The 23,108-nt window shown below is 47.3% G+C and overlaps 1 protein-coding gene across 2 annotated transcripts in view; it reads left to right on the forward strand.

The window, feature by feature from the left end:
* IL6R (interleukin 6 receptor) overlaps positions 1-22,529 on the forward strand; it is a 48,010-nt gene extending 25,481 nt beyond the window's left edge. For both annotated transcript variants that reach the window (XM_057725373.1, XM_057725374.1), the window contains exons 7-10: positions 8,938-8,984; positions 10,126-10,195; positions 13,432-13,525; positions 18,637-22,529. In XM_057725373.1, the coding sequence (XP_057581356.1) occupies positions 8,938-8,984; positions 10,126-10,195; positions 13,432-13,525; positions 18,637-18,883 (458 nt within the window). In that variant the 3' untranslated portion in view covers positions 18,884-22,529. The remainder of the gene's footprint in view (positions 1-8,937; positions 8,985-10,125; positions 10,196-13,431; positions 13,526-18,636) is intronic.
* The last annotated feature ends 579 nt before the right edge of the window (positions 22,530-23,108 follow it).

Consider the following 23,108-nt stretch of genomic DNA (forward strand, 5'->3'; position numbering starts at 1 on the left):
GATCATTTTAAATAAATCAGAACATCCTTCAAGCTAAATTGTGTTGACCTGTGCATGGGTGTCTTTGGTTTGTATACACTTTGAGCCAAAACACGCTCATTATCTGAACGCCAAACATTAATATGGCCTTAAGGCGCCTGTGTGAGGGGAGCAAATCATTCACAACATTGCGCAGAGGAAATGTCCCGGATACAGGCCGACACTTGTTTACCTTTTATCCCAACCACTTAATTTCGATGGTCACAAACAGCTTTAGGAAATCCTGTTTTGTTAGAAAGTTCATTCTGGGGTCTTTTTTTTAAATTTTAAATTGTGGTGAAACATAAGTGACTTATAATTTACTATTTTAACCACTTTAAAGCATATGGTGCAGTGGTATTAAATACAGTCACATTGTTGTGTAGCCATTACCACCAACCACCTCCAGAACTCTTTCCATCTTTGCAAAACTGACACTCTCTACCCATTAAATAGGAACTTCGCATTCACCCCTACCTCCAGCCAGCCCCTGGCGTCTCGATGAGTTTGATGACTCTAAGTACCTCATATAAGTGGAATCATACTGTATTTGTCTTTTTGTGACTGGTTTATTTTACTTAGAGGAACATCCTCGAGATTCATCCATGTGGTAACCTGTGTCAGAATTTCTGCCCCTTTTAAGGCTGAAGAATATTCCATTGCATGTATATACCATATTTTGTGTATCCATTCATATGTAGATGAACACTTGGGTTGCTTCCACTTTTTTTTTTAACTGTGTATTTATTTGGTTGTGCTGGGTCTTCGTTGCAGCACACGGGCTCCTTAGTTGTGGCATGTGAACTCTTAGTTGTGGCACTCATGTGGGATCTAGTTGCCTGACCAGTGATTGAATGCAGGCCCCCTGCATTGGGAGCACAGAGTCTTAACCACTATGCCACCAGGGTAGTCCCTGCTTCCACTTTTTGACTATTGTGAATAGTACTGCTGTGAATATGGGTGTAAAAATATGTTTGGGTCTCTGCTTTCAATTCTTTTGAGTATATACTTAGAAGTTCAGTTGATACATCATATGGTAATTCTATTTTTAAGTTTTTGAAGAACCATTGTACTGTTTTCCACAGTGGCTATGCCTTTTTATATTGCTACATTCCTATCAGCAATGTGCGGGGTTCCAATTTCTTCATATCCTCGCCAACACTTGGTATTTTCTTCCTTCCTTCTTTTCCCCTCCTTCCTTCCTTCCTTTCTTTCTTCCTTCCTTTCTTTTTCTTTCTTCCTTCCTTTCTTTCTTTTTCTTCCTTCCTTTCTTTCTTTTCCTTCCTTCCTCCCTCCCTCCCTCCCTCTCTCTCTCTCTCTTTCACTCTTTCTCTCTTTCTCTCTTTCTCTCTTTCTCTCTTTCTTTCTTTCTTTCTTTCTTTCTTTCTTTCTTTCTTTCTTTCTTTCTTTCTTTCTTTCTTTCTTTCTTTCTTTCTTTCATGATAGCCATCCTTATGGGTGTGGTACTGTGGTTTTGATTTGCATTTCCATAATAAATAGTGACGAACATCTTTTCATGTGCTTACTGGCTATTTGTATATCTTTTTAGGAGAACTGTCTATTCAAGTAGAAAGTTCTTTCTCATGTGAACCCAACTCTGGCCTTACGGGCCTTGGTCTCCAGGGTAACCCCTGATAAGTCTGCTCTCTCTGAATTCTTCTGGAATTCCCAGGGGACCCGCATCTGCATGGGCTTCTGTTCCCAGGCTGTTGTATGGGATGGCTTGTGGGTTCCTTATCTGTCTGGTCACTTTCCCCTAAAGCTGGTCCATTTGTGGATGCTCCTCTTTAAAATTCTCCAGCCAGTGGAAAATGGTGTAGTAGGGACATGCCTCTGACCTTTCAGCCTCAGGTCCTGTGGGTGACTTGCTGCAGTGACTGTGTAAGCTCAGACAGAACTCTTGGCCTCTTCTCACATAAGGGGCTGAAGAGTGTGAGCTCCCCATTCTGTACAAGTGTGGTTTTTTGGGGGGTCTTCAAAATGCCAGTGGTGAATATAGCCAAGGTGAGCGCAGGGCAAGTGGAACTTGGATGATTCTGATGCAGGAGGGATTTAGGCTAGAAATTGGGGAGCATCCTGGAAAATGAGAAGGAGGTTAAGTGTGTTTTACTGACAGTAGAGTTACTTGACTGTTTGGGACACGTCAGTGCACTAGATACAGCACTGATGGGCTTTCCCACCCCAAGGACCTGCCTCTAGCCCTCAAAGCCCAGACAGATAGGATGCCCCTGCCTAAGTTGCGGGGATTGTGACACAAATGTCAAGTACATTGGATGTGGGAATAAGGTTGTATGACCTTGGGAAAATTAGTTTACCTCTCAAAGTCTCACTCTTGTCATCTGTAAGGTGGAGATGATATGAAATGTCCCCTTTGGAGAGTTTTCATAAGTCCAGTGAAAAAGCATTCCTAAGAAATAGTCACCCCTACTGCAGATGTAGGTGGGTTAGCAGTTGCAGTGCTGTGTTGGTTGGTTCTTGGGATAAAGAGAGCGGGGCTGTGGGCATCCCAGAATCGATACCTTGGGTACAATCCTGGACCCACTGAATTGGAATGTAGAGGAGGATGTGGAATGGGTATTTGAGAAAGCTTTCCCAGTGATTGTAGGATGTGCCCGGGCGGGTGGGGGTGGGGTGGGGGAGGTGTGCTGGGAGAGCATCCCATTGCAATTGATAAGGCTCTGAGCAGACAGTTTGTGGGATGGTTTAGAAAGAGAAGGAAAAGCTTCCTGGAGGAGGTAACATTTGAGTTGTGTCTTGGAGGATGTGTAGGAGTTTCCCAGGTAGAGAACTGGGATTATGGGCAGCGGGAACAGCAGGTGCAGACGTAGACTGGGGACAAGGGCGGGGCTGTGTGGTGGGGCTGGAGCACAGGTGTGTGGCTGGGAGGTCCGGGTGGGGCAGGTGGAGGCGGCCTCCTCCTGCAGGAAGGCCTGCAGAGAGTGGGGGTAGAGCCTGGGGGAGGGGACTGAGGAGCCTGGACTTAAGTGAGTGCTGCCCCCTTGAGGCCAAGGCCTGGCCGCACACAGTCTGTGGCTGCATTGAGTTTCCCTGTGTGAGGGCCCTGAGTCACACAGTATGGGGCCCCTACTCCGGCCAGCAAGGCCAGGTGACTGCTGACAGCACCTGCTGCAGTGACTCGTCGAGTCCCTGCAGGTCAGGGCTGATGTCACCCTGATATCAGAGCAGGAAGAAGAGGTTACACATTGACAGGCGGCTGCTCAGCCACTCTTTGTAGAGTGGGCGTTCTCCCAGAATTGTCCTTTCCCATAGCACTGGCAGGGCTGGCATCTAGCAAGTCTGTGGACCCTTTGCACAGTGAGCTTGGGGCAAAATGCCAGGGAAAAACCCATGAGGCATATGAGGGTTATTTCTCGCTCCTCATGAATCCCTTTAACTCCCTCTTACATCCTGCTCACCGACACCTGGAAAATAATTGGAACCACCTATGACAGGTAGTGAGTGGTGTGGACCCATTATTTGGAATCACACTGTTGAGGAGGTGCTGGAGGTTTGTATCCACAAGGCCTTTGGGGGCCCCAGAGGCCAGGGCTGCAGACTTTCTGGGCAGGTGGGTCTCCCTGGCCCGATCTCTACAGCCACATGCTGTCACCTTAACCCCTCCGGTCCCATTCTGGAGGTGTTCACTGCGTTCCTCTCCTTGGCACCCCCCAGGGGACATTGTGCAGGTTAAAGAGCACTTGGGGACACGTTTCTGAAGAGACCTCCCAGCGTGCGTCCCCTGCCTCCGCCTTTGTGCTGTTTTGCACGGCGTCTCCACATGCCCCTTCCATGGGGTGGCCTCACCACGTCCAGCGTGTGCAGTGTCATCCCTGGGTGTCAGGTGGGCTGGGCTCTGGTTGCTGACCCTGCCCCTCCCAGCACGACCTTAGGGAAGTGCCTGACGGAGCCCAGGTAGGCTTAGTTGTCTGTCGAATGCAAATAATTTGCCTGCCTCAAAACCCCCAAAACCAAAAAAACCTGCCTCATAGGCTTGTTGTGAGGACAAAATGAGCTGGAGAGCGGTTTGCACCCAGCCCGACGTGGTAAATGTATACGAAATGCCAGCCTTGCACCTGTGTCTTAGGCCACACCTGTCCCTCGAGCTCCGGATTCTTGTCTCCACTCTGCCCAGAGCTGGACCCACGTCCTCCCTCATAAACCTCCCTGTGTTCCTTGTCCAGAGAAGGACGCCACCACCCAGCCTGCTCCCCGAGCCAGGACATCCCCAGGACATCAGGCTAGGCACCCCGCTTCCTGGGCTCAGGTTCTTGTCCCATCTTGGCCGAATTCTTACAGTGACCCCCAAAACTGATCTCTGCCTCTGGTGTGCGAGCACCAGGCGTCCTCCACGCCACTGCTGTGGGCATCTTTCTAGATCACAAGCCTTCAGGTTGCTCCCACACACTCGCTGAGAGCTCAGAGGTTCTTGAGATTTCTGTAAAATTTCAAAAAGAATTTTGGGGACCAACTAAGGTCCCCAACTTTTAATTTGGCAAAGTAAGGACATAAAATTAAGTGGTTAAGTAAAAAGTAGCTGTCGCCATTGACCATCACCATTATTTCATAAAAGAGAGGATGAAGCAAGAGCTTAATCCCAGAAGAAGACCCTTGGGCAACCTTACATTATACCACGGAGACATCCACGCTGCCTCGTCGGTCTTTTTCTCCTCTGGCCTGAGACCAGTAGGCTTCTCCACAGACCATCCTGGGGGATGTTGGCGCCCAGCTGGAGGTGATTTATTTCTCCTCGGGAGATTGTCAGCTCCTCAGTGAGGTTTTTTGGGTTTTGTTTTTTGGGGTTTCTTTTTGCACGAATGGAGGAGCAATGATTAAGTTTCTGGTTGGTGGTTTACAGGTTGTGAGGGAAGGTGTGAAGCTCACGGGGAAGGCGCTGCCTGGCACTGCTCAGCCTGTGGGTCCCTGTGTCCCCGCCCCCACCCCCTCTCTGTGAATGTCTGGCTTTGTGGTTTGTCCCTCATCCCTTGTTCCCTCATCTCTCTGCCACCCTCTGGCTTCCTTTTTCTTTCTTTTCTTCTACTGATTCTCAGCCCACTCCTATTTTCCCTCTCTGTACTCCAACTCTGGAGCCCAGGAGCCCATATCTTTACTGTCATAATATACAATTTGTGTTGGAAAATGTTTTACATTCTCTGTTCTGAATTTTGAGAGCTGGATCAGTTTTTATTTTTATTTTTTATTTTTATTTATTTATTAAAAAAATAAATTTATTTATGGGTCTTCGTTGCTGCATGCGGGCTTTTCTAGTTGCAGCGAGCAGGGGCTACTTTTGTTGTGGCGTGTGGGCTTCTCATTGTGGTGGCTTCTCTTGTTGCAGGGTACGGGCTCTAGGAGCTCGGGCTTCAGTAGTTGTGGCATGTGGGCTCAATAGTTGTGGCTTGTGGGCTCTAGAGTACAGAGTTAGTACTTGTGGCGCATGGGCTTAGTTGCTCCACGGCATGTGGGATATTTCTGGGCCAGGGATCGAACCCGTGTCCCCTGCACTGGCAGGCGGATTCTTAACCACTGCACCACCAGGGAAGCTTGGGTCAGTTTTTAAACAGATATTATTGTGTGCTGGGTGAGTGCTAGGTCTTTTCAGCCCATGACCGCAGGTGATCTGTGCAGGAGGAAGCCATCCCTTTGCTTAGAAGTGAAGAAACAAGGTCGAAAAGAGGTTGAATGTCTTGACCAAGGTTACACATCTGGTATGAAGGCCTCTGCCATCTTTTATATTGGATTTCTGTATTTCAAAACCCAAGCAAGCAGACCCAAATTCATTCGCAAATTAACAGAAACAAGTTTCTTGTTTTAAAAACTCGTGTGGAAAAATTCGCAGGTGGTCTTTATAAGTCTCATTGGAGTATGGGCATTCATTCATTCACTTTGTTATGAATATAAAAGTACATCTTCCGGGCTTCCTAGGTGGCACAGTGGTTGGGAGTCCGCCTGCCAATGTGGAGGACATGAGTTCGATCCCTGCTCCAGGAAGATCCCACATGCCGCAGAGCAACTAAGCCCGTGTGCCAAAAAAAAAAAAAAAAATTACATCTTCCCATCTGGAAATATTAATACAGGGAACACACTCAGTGTTGATGTTAATGTATCGAATAGTCTTTTTTTTCCAAGTGATTTTTCCATAATTGAAATTTTACTAACTACAGAGTTTTTCAGCAAGATGCCAGGCCTGTGTTAAGTAATGAGTTTACAAAGATGAGTAAGATACAGTCCCTGAATTTGAGAAATGTTCAATCTAGAGATGATTTTTTTTTTAATAAAGGGGAAAAAAGTTTATTCTTGTCAGAAAGCTTTAACACTTATTTCTTACAAACCCTCGGGGAAGCTATTTAACCTCTCTGTGCCTCATTTTCCCCATCTGTAAAGTGGGGATAGTAACAGTACCGATCTCAGAGTATTGTTGTGAGGATTAAATGAGTTAATTCACATAAAGTAGGTAGAATGGTGCCTGGCACGTAGTAGGTGCTCAATAAATGTTAGGTGTTGTATCATCGTTGCTGTTATTGTCTAGTTACCACCACCACCATCTTTACCCTCGTTACTTCCTGGCATGGGGGGCGGGGGTGTGTGTGGAGCACACGGTGGCACAAGGGGACCAATGAATGATGGCTCCTTCCCCTCTTTCACCCAACATGCTAGCTGAAGTGAGGCATTGCGGAATATGAAATACCTTAGGAGAAATATAAAGTACTTTTGTCTAACCAGAAAAAAAAAGCGCTCCCTGATGTTGCTGATGTTTCATAGCCTCCCTGAGCCTCCATGTCTTTGTAAAGCTGAGATAATAGTACCTGCTTCGTATGATGCTGTGAGGCTTCAGCATCACGTAGGACAGGAACCACTTGGAACTGGAGTAGGGTGAGCTTCCACCAAGGTCGATGCTAGAAATACTAGTAATATTCTATTAGTTAGTAATATTAGCATATTTCCTCCGAGCCCCAGTTTCTTCATCTGTAAAATGGAAATTATTAGTAATAATGATGCAAAAGTTGCTCCATCTCAGGGGACAAATAGTCTGAATCAGGGGTCCCCATCATCATCTAGGGAGCTTTTTAAGTCTTGTTATGTAAGACAGTCTTACTTTGCATTAGAAAAATTTTGTTCATTCTCATAACATTCCTGGGTTATTTGAGATAAAAATTCCTACTTTATCCCTGGAAATCTGAGCCACCAAATGTTAAACATCCTTTTCTGGACCACATACCATGTTGGGAGTCAGAGGTGAGGGTCGAAAGTATGCTGGTCTCCCTTTCTTCCTGAAACATCTCTCTGGGTTTGGGGAACCTTTTAAAAACCCCGGTGTCTGAATCCCATCCTGGAGATTCTGAGGCCGTAGGTCAAGGATGGGACCTAAAAGGCTACCGAAGATGCTAAACATGTCTGGGTTTGGGAACCACTGGACTGAATGACCATCCATGTTTGGTCATATTTCCTATGTTGCGTTGCCCCTGTCTCCTGGTTTTAGCTTTCATTCTAGTGTCCCTGCACCCTCCTTTAATCCTTCAATCACCCCCTGCTGTATGTCTAACTGTTCTCTGCTAGGCTGGGCTGGGAGGAACACAGAGGAATAAGACACTGTGTCCCTCCCAGTTATCTTAGGTTGATTTGGGGCTAACTTGCTGTGTGACCTTGGACAAGTTGCTTTCCTACTCTGGGCGTCCGTTTCCTCTCTGTACAATGGGGACGGTGAACACCTTCCGGTGCTGCTAGTGTGTGGTTTTTCTCTCCTCTGGAAATTCTGTCCTGAGCAGAAGCAGGGTTACCCTCTCCTCCGACCCCTGGCTAGTCCTACTCCTGGCTCAGGGATGCTCAACATATTTGTGCAAACCAGTTCTGTGGTATTCTTAATTTCTTGATGGAAAAATGATGAACTGAAAAGAAAACATTTTAAACTTCAGAGCATTCCACCCATTGCCTGTCAGGGTTCAGCGCCTGTTCCCACGGGCCCACGTTTGCCACTGAGCCTGGCCTCGTGTCAGTGCTCTCGCTTTGATACTTGGCCTTCTGCAGCCTTGGGGGTTTCTGCAGAAACAAGATTCCCATGGAGGGGGAGGGGCCCGGGAGGGTGAGTTCACCTCCCTTCTCAGACAAAGTGTATTAAACCCACCCAGGCGGGTGAGAATCTGTTGTTTATTTTTATTTTTTTTTAAGTATTTATTTATTTGGCTGTGCCAGGTCTTAGTTGCGGCATGTGGGATCTAGTTCCCTGACCAGGGATTGTACCAGGCCCTCTGGCATTGGGAGTGTGGAATCTTAACTGCTGGACCACCAGGGAAGGCCTGAGAATCTGTTTTTTTATTTTTATTTTTAAATTTTTGGGCTGCGTTCAGTCTTCATTGCTGCGCATGGTAGGCTTTATCTAGGTGTGTCAAATGGGGGCTACTTTTCCTTGCGGTACATGGGCTTCTCAATGTGGTGCATCTCTTGTTGTGGAGAATGGGCTCTAGGCTTGAGGGCTTCAGTAGTTGCAGCACACAGGCTCAGTCGTTGTGGCACACTGGCTTAGCTGCTCTGTGGCATGTGGGATCTTCCCAGACCAGGAATCGAACCCGTGTCCCCTGCATTGGCAGGTGGACTCAACCACTGTGCCATCAGGGAAGTCCTTGTTGTTTAAATAAATATTTTTTGTTGCAAAAAGATGCATAAATGAAATTAAAATGTTAATGGTGTTTATATCTACTGCTGCGTATCCTTCCAATTTTTTTCTTTCTCGCATTTTTCACAAAACAGTGTATTCTCAGCTGTTTTCTAAAATATTTTTAAAGGCTATTACAATATGTGGCTATATCATAATTTATATAGGTATTCCTGTAGGGTTGGATATTTGGTTGTTTCCAGATGAGTTTTATTCAATCAGATAGGACTTCAGTGTCCATGAATCATTAATAATGACTTTTCTCTCCACAGAACCCAAGAGTTCTCCTACTGAGACTGAGCTGCCCCCCTCCACGCAGGTGAGCTCATGGTCTTGTAAAAGGGTCACGGCAGCAGCACATAGTGTTAAGGGCTGTGGGCTGGAAGCAGGCAGCAGTTGGTTCAAATCCCAGCTCCGCCACTTCCTAGAAACGTGGCCATGGGCAACTCGCCTGTCCTCCTTACGCCTCTGTAAAGCAGGGTAAGAGCAGTTCCCTTGTCCCAGGACATGGGCCATGTAAAGCGTGAGCGGTGCTGGCCTAGCTCACCGAGCTGCGCTGTGTCTGGTGGCGGCTGTTTCATTGCAACCTCTGGGCACCACTAATGGCTCAGCTTGTGACTCAGATTCAGTTTATCTGAGCTCTTCTCCGGTGGACTCTGGGTGTCATAATTTTCTGGAAAGAGGATTACCTCTGAAGCCGCTTAACAAATCCTTGAGTAATCCAATTTCCCATCCAACTACATCTCCTCTCCTGGCCCTTAATTCCCTAAATGCTAAGCTGAGAGGCTCAGCCACTCCTGGAGTTGGGCAGCCCAGGGAAGGAGCCCAGCGTCCTCCACCTTGGCTATATTGGATGCAGGGCTGTCCCTGCACCAGTGGAAGCAGCTCCAGGGTGAAGCCCATGCCCGTGGGGCCAGAGAGTGGAGGGAACTGACACTGAGAACTTGCCATGCCGCGCTAGGCTCTGAGCCTGGCATTTGCGCTTCATCCTTACGAGGACCAAGATTCGGGTGCCAGGATGGTCATGCCCACAAAGGAGGAAAATTGATGCCCATGTGGGTTAAGAAATTCGCCCACAGTTAAATACCTAGTAAGTGGTGGATGCAAGAGTCTAGCCTGTGCTTTTCCTAGTAAGTGGTGGTATCCATGCCCTGGGACCAGACCTGTTAAGACAACTGCTGCTTCAGGGTATCTATTGAGTATCTCCTCTGTGGAAGGTGCTGTGCCCTTACGCTCCTGGTAGAGAGGCAGATGGGAAGAAATCCCCACCTTGAGTAGGCAAGCTGTAGATACAAATAATAGTGCAGAGACTGAGCGTGACAGGTCAGACATGGAGCGGTCTATGAGATAGAGGAAGGAATGCCTTGGGTGGATCAGGTAAGGGGTTAAGGGGGAGGTGCATCCCGAATGACAGTGGGAAGCTGCAGAAACAAGCTTACAGTGAGTTCTGTCTCTTTTAGGCACCTACTACTAATGAAGATGATGAAAGTATTTTCTCCGAAGATGCTGTAAATGCAACAATCCTCCCAGGTAAGGACCGGATATTTTTGTATTTCTGTGGCCTACGGGGCGCAAAGGAACTTGTCTCTGCCGAAAGTCCTTTCTTTTTGGAAATGTTGGCAGAGGGCCAGTCTTCTTAATAAAAAGAATCAATGGCAGACATATTCTGTTATTACTTCATACATCCAAGATTGATATTGTTAGCTAAGATATAGTGAAGAGACCATAGGAAGAGTGGGATAAATCAGTAAAATCCTTCACAGTTGGCCCAGAATATAAATGAAGGTGCTACAGGCAAAATTATTGGAGTCTGAAATGGAAAACACTTTGAGGAATGGAATAAATCTTTGTTTTGGAAACCCTTGATTTTAATGCTTCTGACTCCCCATACCTGCAAGACCAGGAAAACTTAGTAACATTTGCATCAAGAAAGATCCCAGCCAAAAAAAAAAAAAAAAAAAAAAAATCCCAGATCCTCTGTTTGTTTTACTATATGGATGGAACTCATGGAGTCCAGACTCTGGAGGCTCAGCAGCTGAGCAGATCCACCTGATGGCTCTTGGGCTTTCTCAGGAAAGCCCTTGGCCTCCGTACCTTTACCTGGGCAGATTCCTGCTGCATCTGATGCTGGCCGGCCATGCTCTGTCATCCTGTTGCAAAGCCCTACCTAGTGCAATGCACCTAGGGGGACCTACTCTTCACCTGGGGCTAAGTTCTGCCTGCATGGCTGGGGACTCAGAGGGGATTGAACCCATCCCTGCTCTCCAGGAGTCTGCTGTCCAGGGAGCAGGCTCTGGTAAAGAGTAGAGTAGTAATTAACAGAGTGCAGAGTGTGAGACTGGCCGAAAGAGAGCTATAGATAAAGCAAAGCGGGGGGGAGTACATGTCCACTTGGGGGAATCAGAGAAAGTTCATGGAGGAGGTGCCATTTGAGATGAACCTTGAGTGATGTGGGTGGGCAGTAGTTCAGGGGCTGCTGTGGAGAAAGGACCTTTGAGTCTTCTCCAGCCACTCTCACCGATGATCGGCCTCATTCAGCCCCACGTCTTTCAAGACCGGCTGTGCGACTCCCAAGCTTTTAGCCCCGTCTCTGACCTTTCCACTAGGATCCAGACTCATGTGTCCAACTGCCTTGGTGATGTGTTCACCTGGTTACCTACTAAAAACCTGAAACTTAAAGAGAATGCTTGATGCCTCTCTGCCTCTTCAACCTGAACCTCTTCTTGTCTTTCCTCCTCATCTCAGCAGCTGACACCACATCCTCCGGGTTGCTGGGGCAGGGGAATTAGACACGCTTCCTCTTCTATCCCTCATCCCATGTCCAGTCCCTCAGCAGGTCCTGTCAGTTGTATCTTGAGGCATGTCCAGGAGCTGACCACTTCTCACCCCCTCCCCTGCCAACACCCGGTCCAGCCTGTGCTATCTCTCTTCCTGTAGGACTTTAGGATCTGCCGGCTGGTCTGCTGGCTTTTAGTCTTCACCTCCAGTAGACTCTTTTCCAGCCAACAGCCAGAATGATTCTTAAAACACAAATCCAAGCTCTCCCTGGCTCAACACCCTCTTCTCTCCTGGAGTACAAGCCCAAGACCTGACAAAGGCCCTGGTCTCCATGGGGTCAGGCCCCCGATCATTAGACCTCGCCTCCTCCTTTCTCCCGCTCACTCACCCTGCCCTCCTTGCTCTTCCACACGTGCTGTACCGCATGGTCTTTGCACCTACTGCTTGCTCTACTGGGATGCTCTTCCCCAACCTCCCCTTGGCCAGCCCCTTCACACATCCAGGCCTCTGCTCAAATGCCCCCTCCTCAGGGAGGCCTTTCCCCTCCACCCCGTCTGGCAGAACCCCCTGTGGTCACTCTGTCCCCTTCCCGTGCTTTGTTTTTCATCATTGCCCTTGTCACTACTGACATCATATTATATACGTATTTGTTTGTCTCCCTTGGTTAGAATGTAAGATCCAGGAAGCCAGGAGCTTTTCTGTCATCCAATTCTCTGTATCCCCGAGGCTTAGAACAAAGCCTGGCATGTGATAGACACTCAGTAAATATTTGTTGAATGAAAGAAGGCACAAATACAAAAGATGATGTAATATTCGTAAATGAGTAAGCCAAGCGTACATGAAACGGCTGTCTCTGCCAAGAGATGTAGGACACACAGGGAGAGACCCATCCTTGTGGTCTGTGCCCACTACCAGTTTGGGCTCAAGGCAAAGCCTGCATCCTTTGGCACCTGAAGTGATGACATCTTCATCAGCACTGGGTACCATTTGGGGTGGAAGAACCTGAATCCCAAGTCCATGAGACTGCAAGTATCTGAGAAAGATGGTTTTGCTTAGATGTACTCTATCTAGTCCAGGGTCTCTCTCTGGCGGCCATGGGAAGGAGCTTTCTGTGGGAAGACGTGGCTGCTGTGTGAAGCTAGTTTGTTCTTTCACTCATTCAATGAAAGATTGGTGAACCTGCTTTGTGCAAGGCACCGTGTGAGCAGTTGGGAGCTTTCAGGGAGCTCAGTCTGGAGGTGGAGCTGGAAGAGAAACCAGGAGGGGCACACAGCCAGCTTGGAGCAGGGTCACTTCTCAAAGGAAACGACATCACCTCGTGAGACTCGAAGGTCAAGTAGGGACTGCACAGCCGAGGGGTGCGGCGAAGGTGGACAAGCGTTCTGGGGGAGAAGAGAATGCGGGGGGAGAGCTCTGGGAAGAGAGGAAACATGGCATGAGGAAGATGGAACGAAGTTCATTTGGCTGGGGCTTGAGTATCAAGTGGGGAGACAGACAAGAGGTGACAGCCCAATGGGGAAAACTGCACCCGAACATTTCATTTAAAGCGCCTGAGCCTCCGTGATGCTGTCCTCCGTGGTTCTGCCTTCTACGCGGTCCCCCAGGCCTCTGCTTCTTGCACTCCCTCTGTGCCTTGTGGGGCAGGCTGAACGCCACTAGAAAAGCTGCTCTGAAAGTGAGTGGGCGTCTGTGGCTGGCCGCAGGCGCTCAGAAGCTCTGAGCTTGAGGTGTTTCTTTTGCCAAGTGGTGGAATCCTGGGGTCTGTCAGGTTGTGCCTGGGGTGACTCTTCTAGAGTTGACTTTGGCCAGAAAACTGACAAGCTTGTCAAGTGGCCTGTTGGTTAACACCGAGCTGTTTCCTCCTCCAGGGGTGAGGTTCTTTTGAGGTTTTGATACCATTTGCTGAGTGGTTTTTTCCCCTTCTTTCCCCTGTTCCTCTTCCTCCTCTTCCTCTTCTTTCTCTTACTTTTTTTTTTTTTTCTCCCTAGTGCAAGATTCTGCGCTGGTACCACTCCCCACATTCCTGGTGGCTGGAGGAAGCCTAGCCTTCGGGACGCTTCTCTGCATTGCCGTCATCCTGAGGTGAGAGGGGCCCGGGGGGGTGGCCCTGTGATGTTCTCATGTTTCTGATCTAGTTTTGCCAGTGCTAGGATGGTGGCAAAGGGTTGGAGAGCCGTGAATGGATTCAAGATATATTTTAGAGGTCGAATTGACAAGATTTGATGACAGCTCAGATGAGAAGAAGGGAGAAGAGGGAGGCGTCCAGTCTGGCCCTCAAGTTTCTGGTGGAACCAAATGGGCAGATGGTGGGTGTCGCCCACGAAGACTGGAAAACACTGGAGGTGGAACAACCGAGTGAAAAACGATGATTACATGTTGGTACCACTGGGGAAACCCCAAGTGGACAGGTTTTGGCGACAGCTCAGATCACTGCCAGCAGGCAGATGGTAGTTGGGGCCATGGAAGAGGATGGGGCCAACAGCATAACCTAGGGAATACAATTGAAAATGTGTGTAGAGGAGGAGCTGAGAAAGGGGCTGAGAAGGACTGGCCTGACAGGGAGGAGAAGCAGCAGGAAAACCTGGCTGTGAAAACCAGAGGGAGAAAGTGTGTGTTAGACACTGAAGAAACACCTTGGGCTCTGGGATTGCAGTATGAATATCTCTTTCCTCTCCTCCAAGTGCCACTTACTAAAATGAGTCAAATACCCCATTAGAAGTGCCACAGCAGAGATATGTGCACTCTGAAGTGCCTGGCTAGACCTCTTTGGGAATATTCTGTGTCTCAAAATAAGCAGACCTAGTGGGTCAGCTTTAAATGCCCTGTCCTAGTGTCCTCATCCGGTTGTGGTGAGGAAACACCACAGGTGGAGGCTCGGTTGGCCCCCTGGTCCCTGAAGTGCCGTGCCCATTGCATCCCAGTCTCTCCTTCCACTTGGTCACTGGTTTTGTGGTTCATTCCCAAACTTGCCGAGAAGTCACCTAACTGTGCTCCCGATGAATGGCAACAAAGAAAACTTGCAATGTTCATGATTTTGCTGCAGGAACTGGCAATTTTGCATATGCTGAAGCCCTAAAGGAAATCACGCTGGGCTCTGACTTTGGATGGTGGTTAATTACAATGATAATATAAGTAGAGGAGAAATTTCACTCTTGTTTTCCCTGTCTCTTCCCTTGTGTGTAATTTTCAAGGACTCTGCCTGGTGATTGTGAGAGGTGGTCTTTGAGGTGTTTGGGAAGGAGGGGTAAGACGTTGGCAGCGAGCTTTCCACGTCTTAGCGCATTGGAGTCTCACAGTGACCCCGAAATAGCTCAGCCACCAAGGTGGTCTGGGTTGGAAGATGAGAAAGATGATAACAGACTGTGTTCGGGGTTGTTTTTACTTTGATTTTCCAGTGAAGCAGTGAGCAAGCTGTCCAAAGTGTGTGCAGAAGATAAGGTTCCTAAAGAGTAGAAGGAACTCCTTGGAGGAGCTGAGAACTCACTGTTTTTTATACCCTTGGGCCAGAGAGGGGCCATGCCAGCTTTCAGAGGGCTTCTTACTGCCTTCTAAGGGATTCCTTCCTCAGATACATACTCTGTGTTCTCTTTCTGTTTCTATATCATTAGGGCTTCAAAAGGCCTTTCTTGTAACCCACCGCAGACCCTGTAGAGTATATATTGTGATTTCCACTTGACAGATGAGGAAATTAAAGCTGAAAGAGGTGGAGTGATGACAGCTAGTAAGGGTAAGGCTGAGATTCAAACCCAAAGCTTGTGCTTTTTGGATAGGGCCTTAGGGGTCATTTAGTCCAACTCTTTAATTTTACAAATGAGAAAACAACCCTGAGAGGTAAGTTGACTTGCGCAAGGACACACAACTTGTTGATAGCAGAGACAGGCCTAGAACTCGTGTCCTGAGAGTTCCTTCCTGCTACGCCAGCCTGCCATCAGCTAAGAGGTGGGCACAGTTGGTCCTATCAGTCCAGTGTTGGCCAGTGGCCCCGCTTAACAAGCAGCACCATCTTGGTGGCTGTTCACCACTAAGAGAGAAGCCTTAGGCTGGGAATTGGCCACAGCGCTCATCACAGACCTAGTTTGCTAATGTGCTGATGGTGCTTGTACACTGGCTGGTTGCTACACAACCAGAGTCCCCGAAGGCACAGTGCCCTGTGCAGAGAACATATCAGTAATTTATTTCCTAGCCTGGTAAGTTTCCATTTTCTCTCCTACAAGGCAAATTTATTTGGAAAGAGGCCAGTTATTTCACGCAATGAAAAACCCCGCTACTCCCGAAGTCCCCCATGTCAAGACAAGAGTATAAGTGTAGAGATGCTGTGGGAGCCTGGGGTACCAAAATGGTTGGGCCACCGTGACCGTTGGGGTGGCCAGATTACAGTGGACAGAATGAGAGGCAGGTGGAGGAAGTACAGCCCGCCAGCCTGTGACACCATCTTTTTATTTTTAGTACATTTATTTTGTATCTCAAACAAAGCATAGTATTTTCCTAAATATTTTTCCAGCAATATCACTGACAATTTTTAAAAATTTAACTGTGCTGTTGAAAAGGTGTACCATCTTCTTAAGTGGATGTTATAACTTACAGGGGCCAATTCTCCCTGCTCTACACCCTGTGCCCTACTGCTTCTCTTTGTTTATTTTATGCTCTCAGGCACTGAGAAAATAGGATTCTCAGAGCAGAGAGTTACTTTTTTGCACATTTATCTAGAATGGCTAACTATTAGGTGAGGACTTCCTATGTGTTTGCCTATGTTTAAATCATTTTGGATCGAATGTATTGTCTTGTTTCAATTTTTATTTATTTATTTTTGGCTGCACAGAGAGGCATGTGGGATCTCAAGGGCAGTCTTAACCACTGGATCTCCAGGGAAGCCCCTCATTTCAGTATTTTAAAATCACACTCTCCCACTGCTAAGGCTAAGGGTTATTATAAGTGTTTTTTAAACATTTCTTTTAGCTGCAGAACCTTTTCTTTAAACAAAACATTATGAAGCCCAAATATGTAGAATAGGTAAAAGGTGGAGGCTGAGGTGCAAATGAAGTCCGGCAGCTCAGCTCTTTGTTCCTTCTACCTGCCCTGCACCCTCTCCAGCCCCAGGCCCTGCTCAGACCCCTGCCCAGGGCGGGGCAGTGCCAGGGGTGGATGTGCAGGCCCAGGGGTTTCAAAGTCCCCTTTAAACATAGTGATTTGCTGAAAAAGTCTCATTCACTCCTCAAAATAGTTCAAAAGAAGGAGAGCTCATCTTTCTCAGTTACCCACCCGATTGCTTTGAAAAAAAAACTGAGGACAAAGTTCCATATTGGTTAAGTAACATCTATAGAGACTTTTAAAAAATTGTGATATCAGATTATTTGCTAAATATTGGTAATTTGCTAAATACTGACAGATAGAAAGGGAGAAAATGACATTATGCGGATAGGCACGGTTAATTTTTAAAATGTAAATGTGATCAAGGTCTAACAAACATATAGATAAGTGCAGATGTCATACGTGTACAGTATCATGAATTTCCACAAAGTGAAGACAGCCATGCAATTGATACCCAGATCAAGGACACTTTATATTTAGATGAATTTCCTCTGAGTCTTTTTTCCTCTGCATAGTTTCTTGTCTGTTTTTATGTAGCCATGATTATTCTGTATCTACAACTCAATCCTGCCTTTTAAATTTAGCATTCATATAACATAAGCACTTCTCATTATTACAAATTCTTTGTAAACCTTACTTTCATCACTCCTCCATTAGCTGGATATACCCAAGATCACTTAACCAACCTCCTATTATTGGGCATTTGGGTGGTTGTTTTGCTTTCATAAACAACTCTGTGTTGAACATCATTGTGTGTAAAGCTTTTTCCATAACTATGCTCTTTCCTGAGGGTATGTTCCCAGAAGTGGAATTCTTGGGTCAGAGGGTCTGAATATTTTGAAATCCAAAGTGTAATGGCTCTGTCCTCAGTTCTCTCAGGAGGGAGGAGGATTCCACCCAGGGACCCAACATAGCTCCAGTAAGCGTCCCTGCTGTCTTCCCTTCCTGTGCAGTGCCGGAACGGCGAAGCCTTAAGTCACATTCTGCAGATTGTTTATTCCATTTGGATAACAGGCTAAGAGCCAATGGCAGATTTAGAGCCAACTATCAATTATTTATCATAACAAGGACAGGAATAGCCTGTCGATATAAAAAGAAACCTAAGGAAAATCCCCAAACCTTGTTTTTGACGTTGGTTTCCCCTCTTCCCTCCCAGCCCTTCCTGGAGTAGCTGACATTTGGTGGAACTGAGGGAGACCACCCTGCTCCCACGTTAGGGTCACTGGGCAATGAGTTAGTAGGTGACTAAGGGGGAAACAGGAGCGAGGAGATGAGCTGCCCCACCCGCCCGGAGGGCCCCTGGGGGGAGGAGACCTGACTGTACCTTTGAAGACTGCTATCACCATCGCATCTTTCTCTGGGCTGTCAAGTGACTTTTCTCAGTTACTGAGCCCTGGCTCTGGGCCCAGAGTGGAGCAGCGTGAACGAAGCTGTGATCAGAGAGATGTCTATCTCCTTCCTGTTTAACATTGACTTTCCTGTCAGATGAGTCACTTGTGCCCAAGTGGTGCCCACGGCTGAGTCTGCGAGAATGTGCCAGCATGGTGGGAGGGGACCCAGAGGTGTCGGGAGAATTGGGGACGCCGGGAATATTGGAAGCAAAAGGAGCAGGAGGGCTATTGAGGGAGCAGTTGCAGCCCTTTCCCTGCTGTTAAAGGCAGGTGCCAGCTACCCGCCTCTGGCCAGCCTTAATTTGACTGAGACATCCATTTTCTTCTGCTCTGAAAGAATACTATCTTTTTTTAAGTAAGTGGATTTGGGACTGTTGATGTCTCCTCTGGGCTGCCTCCAGGGCAGGACAAACTAAGTTCTCGGTGCTGTAGAGGGACACTCAAAGCCACATACTCAAAGGCTCAGTTTCCCCATTAGTAAACGGGACCCACAGTACACACCTAGTCTCTTGTGGTGTTTTTCATGACTCTTCAGAGGATTGTGTAATTCCTGGTGACAAAAAACAGCTGACAAATAAATAGTTATCACCCCTTGGAGCTGAAACTCGGGAGTGCCAGGCCACCAGGGCAGCCAGCTGTCGGTGTTTTTCTCTAGGGTTTATCACAGAGGCAACTCAACATTTGCATGGTTTGTCTTTGTGTGTCTCTGTGAAGGTTTAAGAAGACGGGGAAGCTGCAGGCTCTGAAAGAAGGCAAGACGAGTGTGCACCCACCCTATTCTTTGGGACAGCTGGTCCCTGAGAGGCCCAAGCCCACCCCAGTGCTCGTCCCCCTCATCTCCCCGCCGGTGTCCCCCAGCAGCCTTGGGTCTGACAACACCTCGAGGAACAGCCGACCAGATGCCAGGGGCCCTCAGAGCCCTTATGATGTCAGCAACAGAGACTACTTCTTCCCCAAATAGCCAGCCGGGTGGAAGCTGGAAGTGTGGGGTGTCAGGCCCCCTGGACTGTGTGGATGCTGAAGGACAGGCTGGCTTAGCAAAAGATGCTCCTTACTGCCACGCAGCTCATCTCAGGTACCCGGGGCCGCTGGCTTCACCTTTGTGCAGGGCCTCACAGAAAGTTCTGTACTGGATGAAAAAAAAGATTTGCTACGTCTGTCCAGAAGGAAGAGGTGGTTGAGTTTTTGAACCACCCTTCCCCAAACGCCCTGCTTACAGGGGTTAGAGTGAACTCAGGGCCCCGTGAAGAGGGGGGTGTCAAGCCTAGGTGGGCAGAGCCGGGTGGCTGCACAGCCTCCGACTGCCCATCCCCCCAGGCTTGGTGTGGATAAGCTGTGAGCTGCCTGCGCACCCCGACCCCCCTCCAGGAGCTGCAGCCTCACGCAGGTGGGATGGATTTCCAGCCAAAGACTCCCCGGGTCGCTTATGTTGGTCCACCGCACAGTTTCATCTTCCAGCTCAAACTCTTGAAACTCAAGTGCCTTCGCGATTCAGTTTTTCTAGGCCTGAGGACCATGCTTTTCGTAAGCCACCCAGGCTGGGGGAAGGTCTCACCTGCTTTTCTTCACTGAACAGCTGAGGGGGTGGGGGTGGGGTGATAGTATCTCAGGGCCTGATGGTTTGAAATGGAATTATAATGAGTTCCTCATTAGCATTTTTCTCAATGTGAATGATAATCCTAGGCACTTGCTGAATCTGGAAGCAACTGCACTGTCTTGATTTCCCTTTTTGGATCCCAGGACTTCAGGAAAGAAGCTGAGAGAGGAAGGAGGGGTGTGGGGACGGGGTCTCCACGCTTGTCCACAGTAGCATTGCTGAGGGAGAGGGCAGCCTCCGTAAACCACCATTCTCCGTCCTCCACCTCCCCCGGGCCCCCCGAAAGGAGCACTGGCATTAGGGAGGGCTTCTGCCCGTGGTGAAATCAAAGCTGCCTTATTCTAGCTTTGTTTATTTTGTTTTCAACTGAGCCTCAGTAACCAGGGAAGATAATATTTATGTGAAAAGACCAAAGAACCCGGCAAGAATGGATTCGAATTTGGTTTTTAAGAAACTGCTGACTGTTTTATCTTCAGAGGGTGGAAGATCCAGTTTTAGCAGAGGGTCTGTGTATAAATAATGGGGGGAAAGCACAATAACTTTGTGTAGCGCAAAACTGAGTCAGGTGAAACAGGAGGAGAAAAGAGGATTTTGCCCTCTTAGAGAGGAGACTCTGGTTTCATTCTAAATTTTGTTTTTGCCTTAAAAAGCAAAGCAAAAAAAAAAAAAAAAAAAAGCCTGCCTCTAATTTCGCGGAAAAGCAGCTTGTTACTGCTCCCCCTGGCGGTGGAGAAGGGAACTGTCCAGCTCCGCGGCACAGTGCTGGGAAGTGAGCCTCCCACGACTGCCAAGCAGGTCAGGTGAAAACCCCCACCCTTGAAAGCCACGAGCCCTCAGGTATCAGAGGAGGTTCATTTTAAAAAAATCCCTGAACTTGTTACCTTCCTCTTTTTAGTTCGTTCCTTGAGTGTGATTCGGTTTAGCTAGTACTGAAGCACCGACTAAATGTCTAGCGGTGACACTGCGCTAACCACGTCAGTTTACTTTTCTGTCTGGGCTTTGAAAATTCTGTGATGTTAGTGGTTTTATCCAAACAAGCACCCTCAAGTATCCTGGGATGTCCCAGAATGAAGCTGTGATGAAAATCAGTCATGTAACCACCACTAAAAATTTACCAGACCAAAAAAACTTCTAGTAGTCTCCCCTTTTAGAGAAACAACCACCTGCACCAGACAGGTGGGGCAAGGATGGAAATGACCATGTTTTATTAACTGTTTTTCCAGGTTCAAACTGTTACGATGCTGGGCTACATAGTGATTTTTCACTGCTGGCTTTGGCTGTAAATTTCAGACCCTGTTGCTGCTTTTGGCAACTAATCTTAAGTTGACAAAAGTGAGGCAGGTGGTTTTGGTTTGTTTTTTTTTTCTCTAAAGTTTCCTTGGTTGAGAAGAGCAAAAATGCTGTTAAAGGGAAATATAAGAAATGAGAATCTGCATGAGATAGGGTGATTCTGTGCCCACGGTTCTTTAACTCTTGACAAAGTTTTACCCACGTGTAATATTAACAGAGCCGGGCAGAGCAGTGCTAGTGGAAGATGTGAAATCCAGATAGCTCATGACTGCTGAGAGCTAGGCAGCTTTGATCTCCAAACTGTTATTGCTTTCATTATTATTGGAACGGAACTGCTTTGTTTTTTTTTTTTTTTTTTAATTGAAGAGGGGTTTTTTTCCCTTTATTTTTTTATAAGCTAGTATAGATGAAGGAAAAATATTTGTCTTCTGTGGGTTGAAGGCCTTGCTCAGTGTACACAGGTATATGGCCTCAGCTTTCTCTGTCCTTGAATCTGGTCAGTGAACGTGTGTTTCAACCCACAGGTCATCCTTACCTGTGTTTCTGCAGCACACACACTGCCTTTTATCCTCAACAGTGATGCTATTCACCTAATACCTGTAGCAATCTGCTACACAGCCAGATGTGAAATGTTAGCACAGCCACAATTTTTATTACAGATGGGCAGCTTATCCTACTGGGTGGGAAAAAATGAAAATATGCTTGTTCAAGGTCTCAATTAAAGTGGTGATTAATTCTTGTAGCATTAATGAAAAAAAAAGGTCAAGGAGGTCGCATTGAATGTGTCTACAAAGACTTTGGTAACTCTGAGAGCTCTTGCAGTTTGTTTGCCAGGCTCTGGGCGCACCCCAAGTCTCCACCGTTTCCCTGTTGTCCCTCAGGGAAGGAAACACCATGACAAGGGGTGGAATCCGCTGCTGGAAGGGACTGGGAGCCCACCTGGTGGTGAACAGAGCTCAGTGGGGCAGGCTGGGAGTGGTCATGGTTTGTGGGTTTCCTGCAGAATGTTCAGGAATGTCTTGCCCAGCTGCTTTGGTGCTGAGCTGTATTGCTTCATCAGAGGCACTTAAGATTGACCCAGCTGGGGAGGAGTCTGACGCTCAGCTGCAGGTGGAGTTGGTGAGAAATTTGTCTTAATTTGGAGAAGCAGGGGCAACTGGTGGTCCTTGGAGCGTGAGCCAGGATCGCAGCCCACCATGCGGCAGTTGGCAGTGGAGCTGTTGTGGGAAGGGAGCCCAGCTGGCTCAGCTTCTGTGCCAGACACTTCTGAGCGTCCCCTAAAGGTCCTTCCAGCATCGTGTCCTCAGTGTAGCCTGGCGCCAGTGCCAGTGAGTTTCTATGGCAACCTTAATGATTATTAAGGAACATTGTCAGTTGTATGAACATATGCTCAAATGCAGATCTACTTAAGGAGGAAAGGATTGGAACAACATGTAGCAAGGCTGTTAATAGAGAAACCATATTTGGATGGAAATCACACATCTGTTAAATAGAATACCTCAACTTTACATTGTTTTTTTTTTTTTTTTCTGGAGAGAAATAATAGTTTTAAGTTTTGTTTTTATTTTTTTACCTAATTACCTGAAAGCAGATGCCAAAGGCTGATGATGTCTGTATATGGTGCAAAGGGTCAGTATGATGTTTTTCAATGTTTTCTCTTTTTACCAGCTATTTTGCATTTAAAATGAAAATTGTAAATATTTGAAATAAATAAATTCTAAAACTATGTTTGAGAGGTAATTATGCTTTGGCACCGGGGTCATTTCAAGGAAAGACTTGCATGATTACGCGGGGAAAGAGGTAAGGAAAGATGGGTTTAAAATGAAGGAGGAACATTTTGGGGTGAGCTTTTCCTTAATGCAGGATTAAATTACCTCTGGAAAAAAAATCAGGTAAGTTTAAGAAAGAAGTAGCAATTTCCCAAAGACTTTAGTTATGAAAGTATTTCCCCAAATGAGCCCTGGGGTTTCTGGAAGGGGCGTGGGTGCTTCTGCCATATTTACATCATTATCAGGTGATGGACCTGTGGGGAAGGAAAAGGAGGGACCATTATTCATCAGAAGACTGTTTATGAGACAGGGGGTTGTTAACGGAATCACAAAGGCAAGCCTGCACTTGATCATCAGATAGGTTGCCTCCGTCCCTGTTGAAAAGGGTCCTCAATAGGAAAAACTTGGGACGCCGCCATCCCACATCTTCCAAACAGAGGAAAGTCATCGTGCAGAGGCTCTGTGGATAAGAGTTGCTGTGTAAACAGTGCAGGGCTGGGGAGAAGGAAACGGCATGGAAGCCTGGAAAT

Source organism: Hippopotamus amphibius, chromosome 1 (genome assembly GCF_030028045.1).
Source record: "Hippopotamus amphibius kiboko isolate mHipAmp2 chromosome 1, mHipAmp2.hap2, whole genome shotgun sequence".
In the NCBI taxonomy this organism is placed as follows: Eukaryota; Metazoa; Chordata; class Mammalia; order Artiodactyla; family Hippopotamidae; genus Hippopotamus; species Hippopotamus amphibius.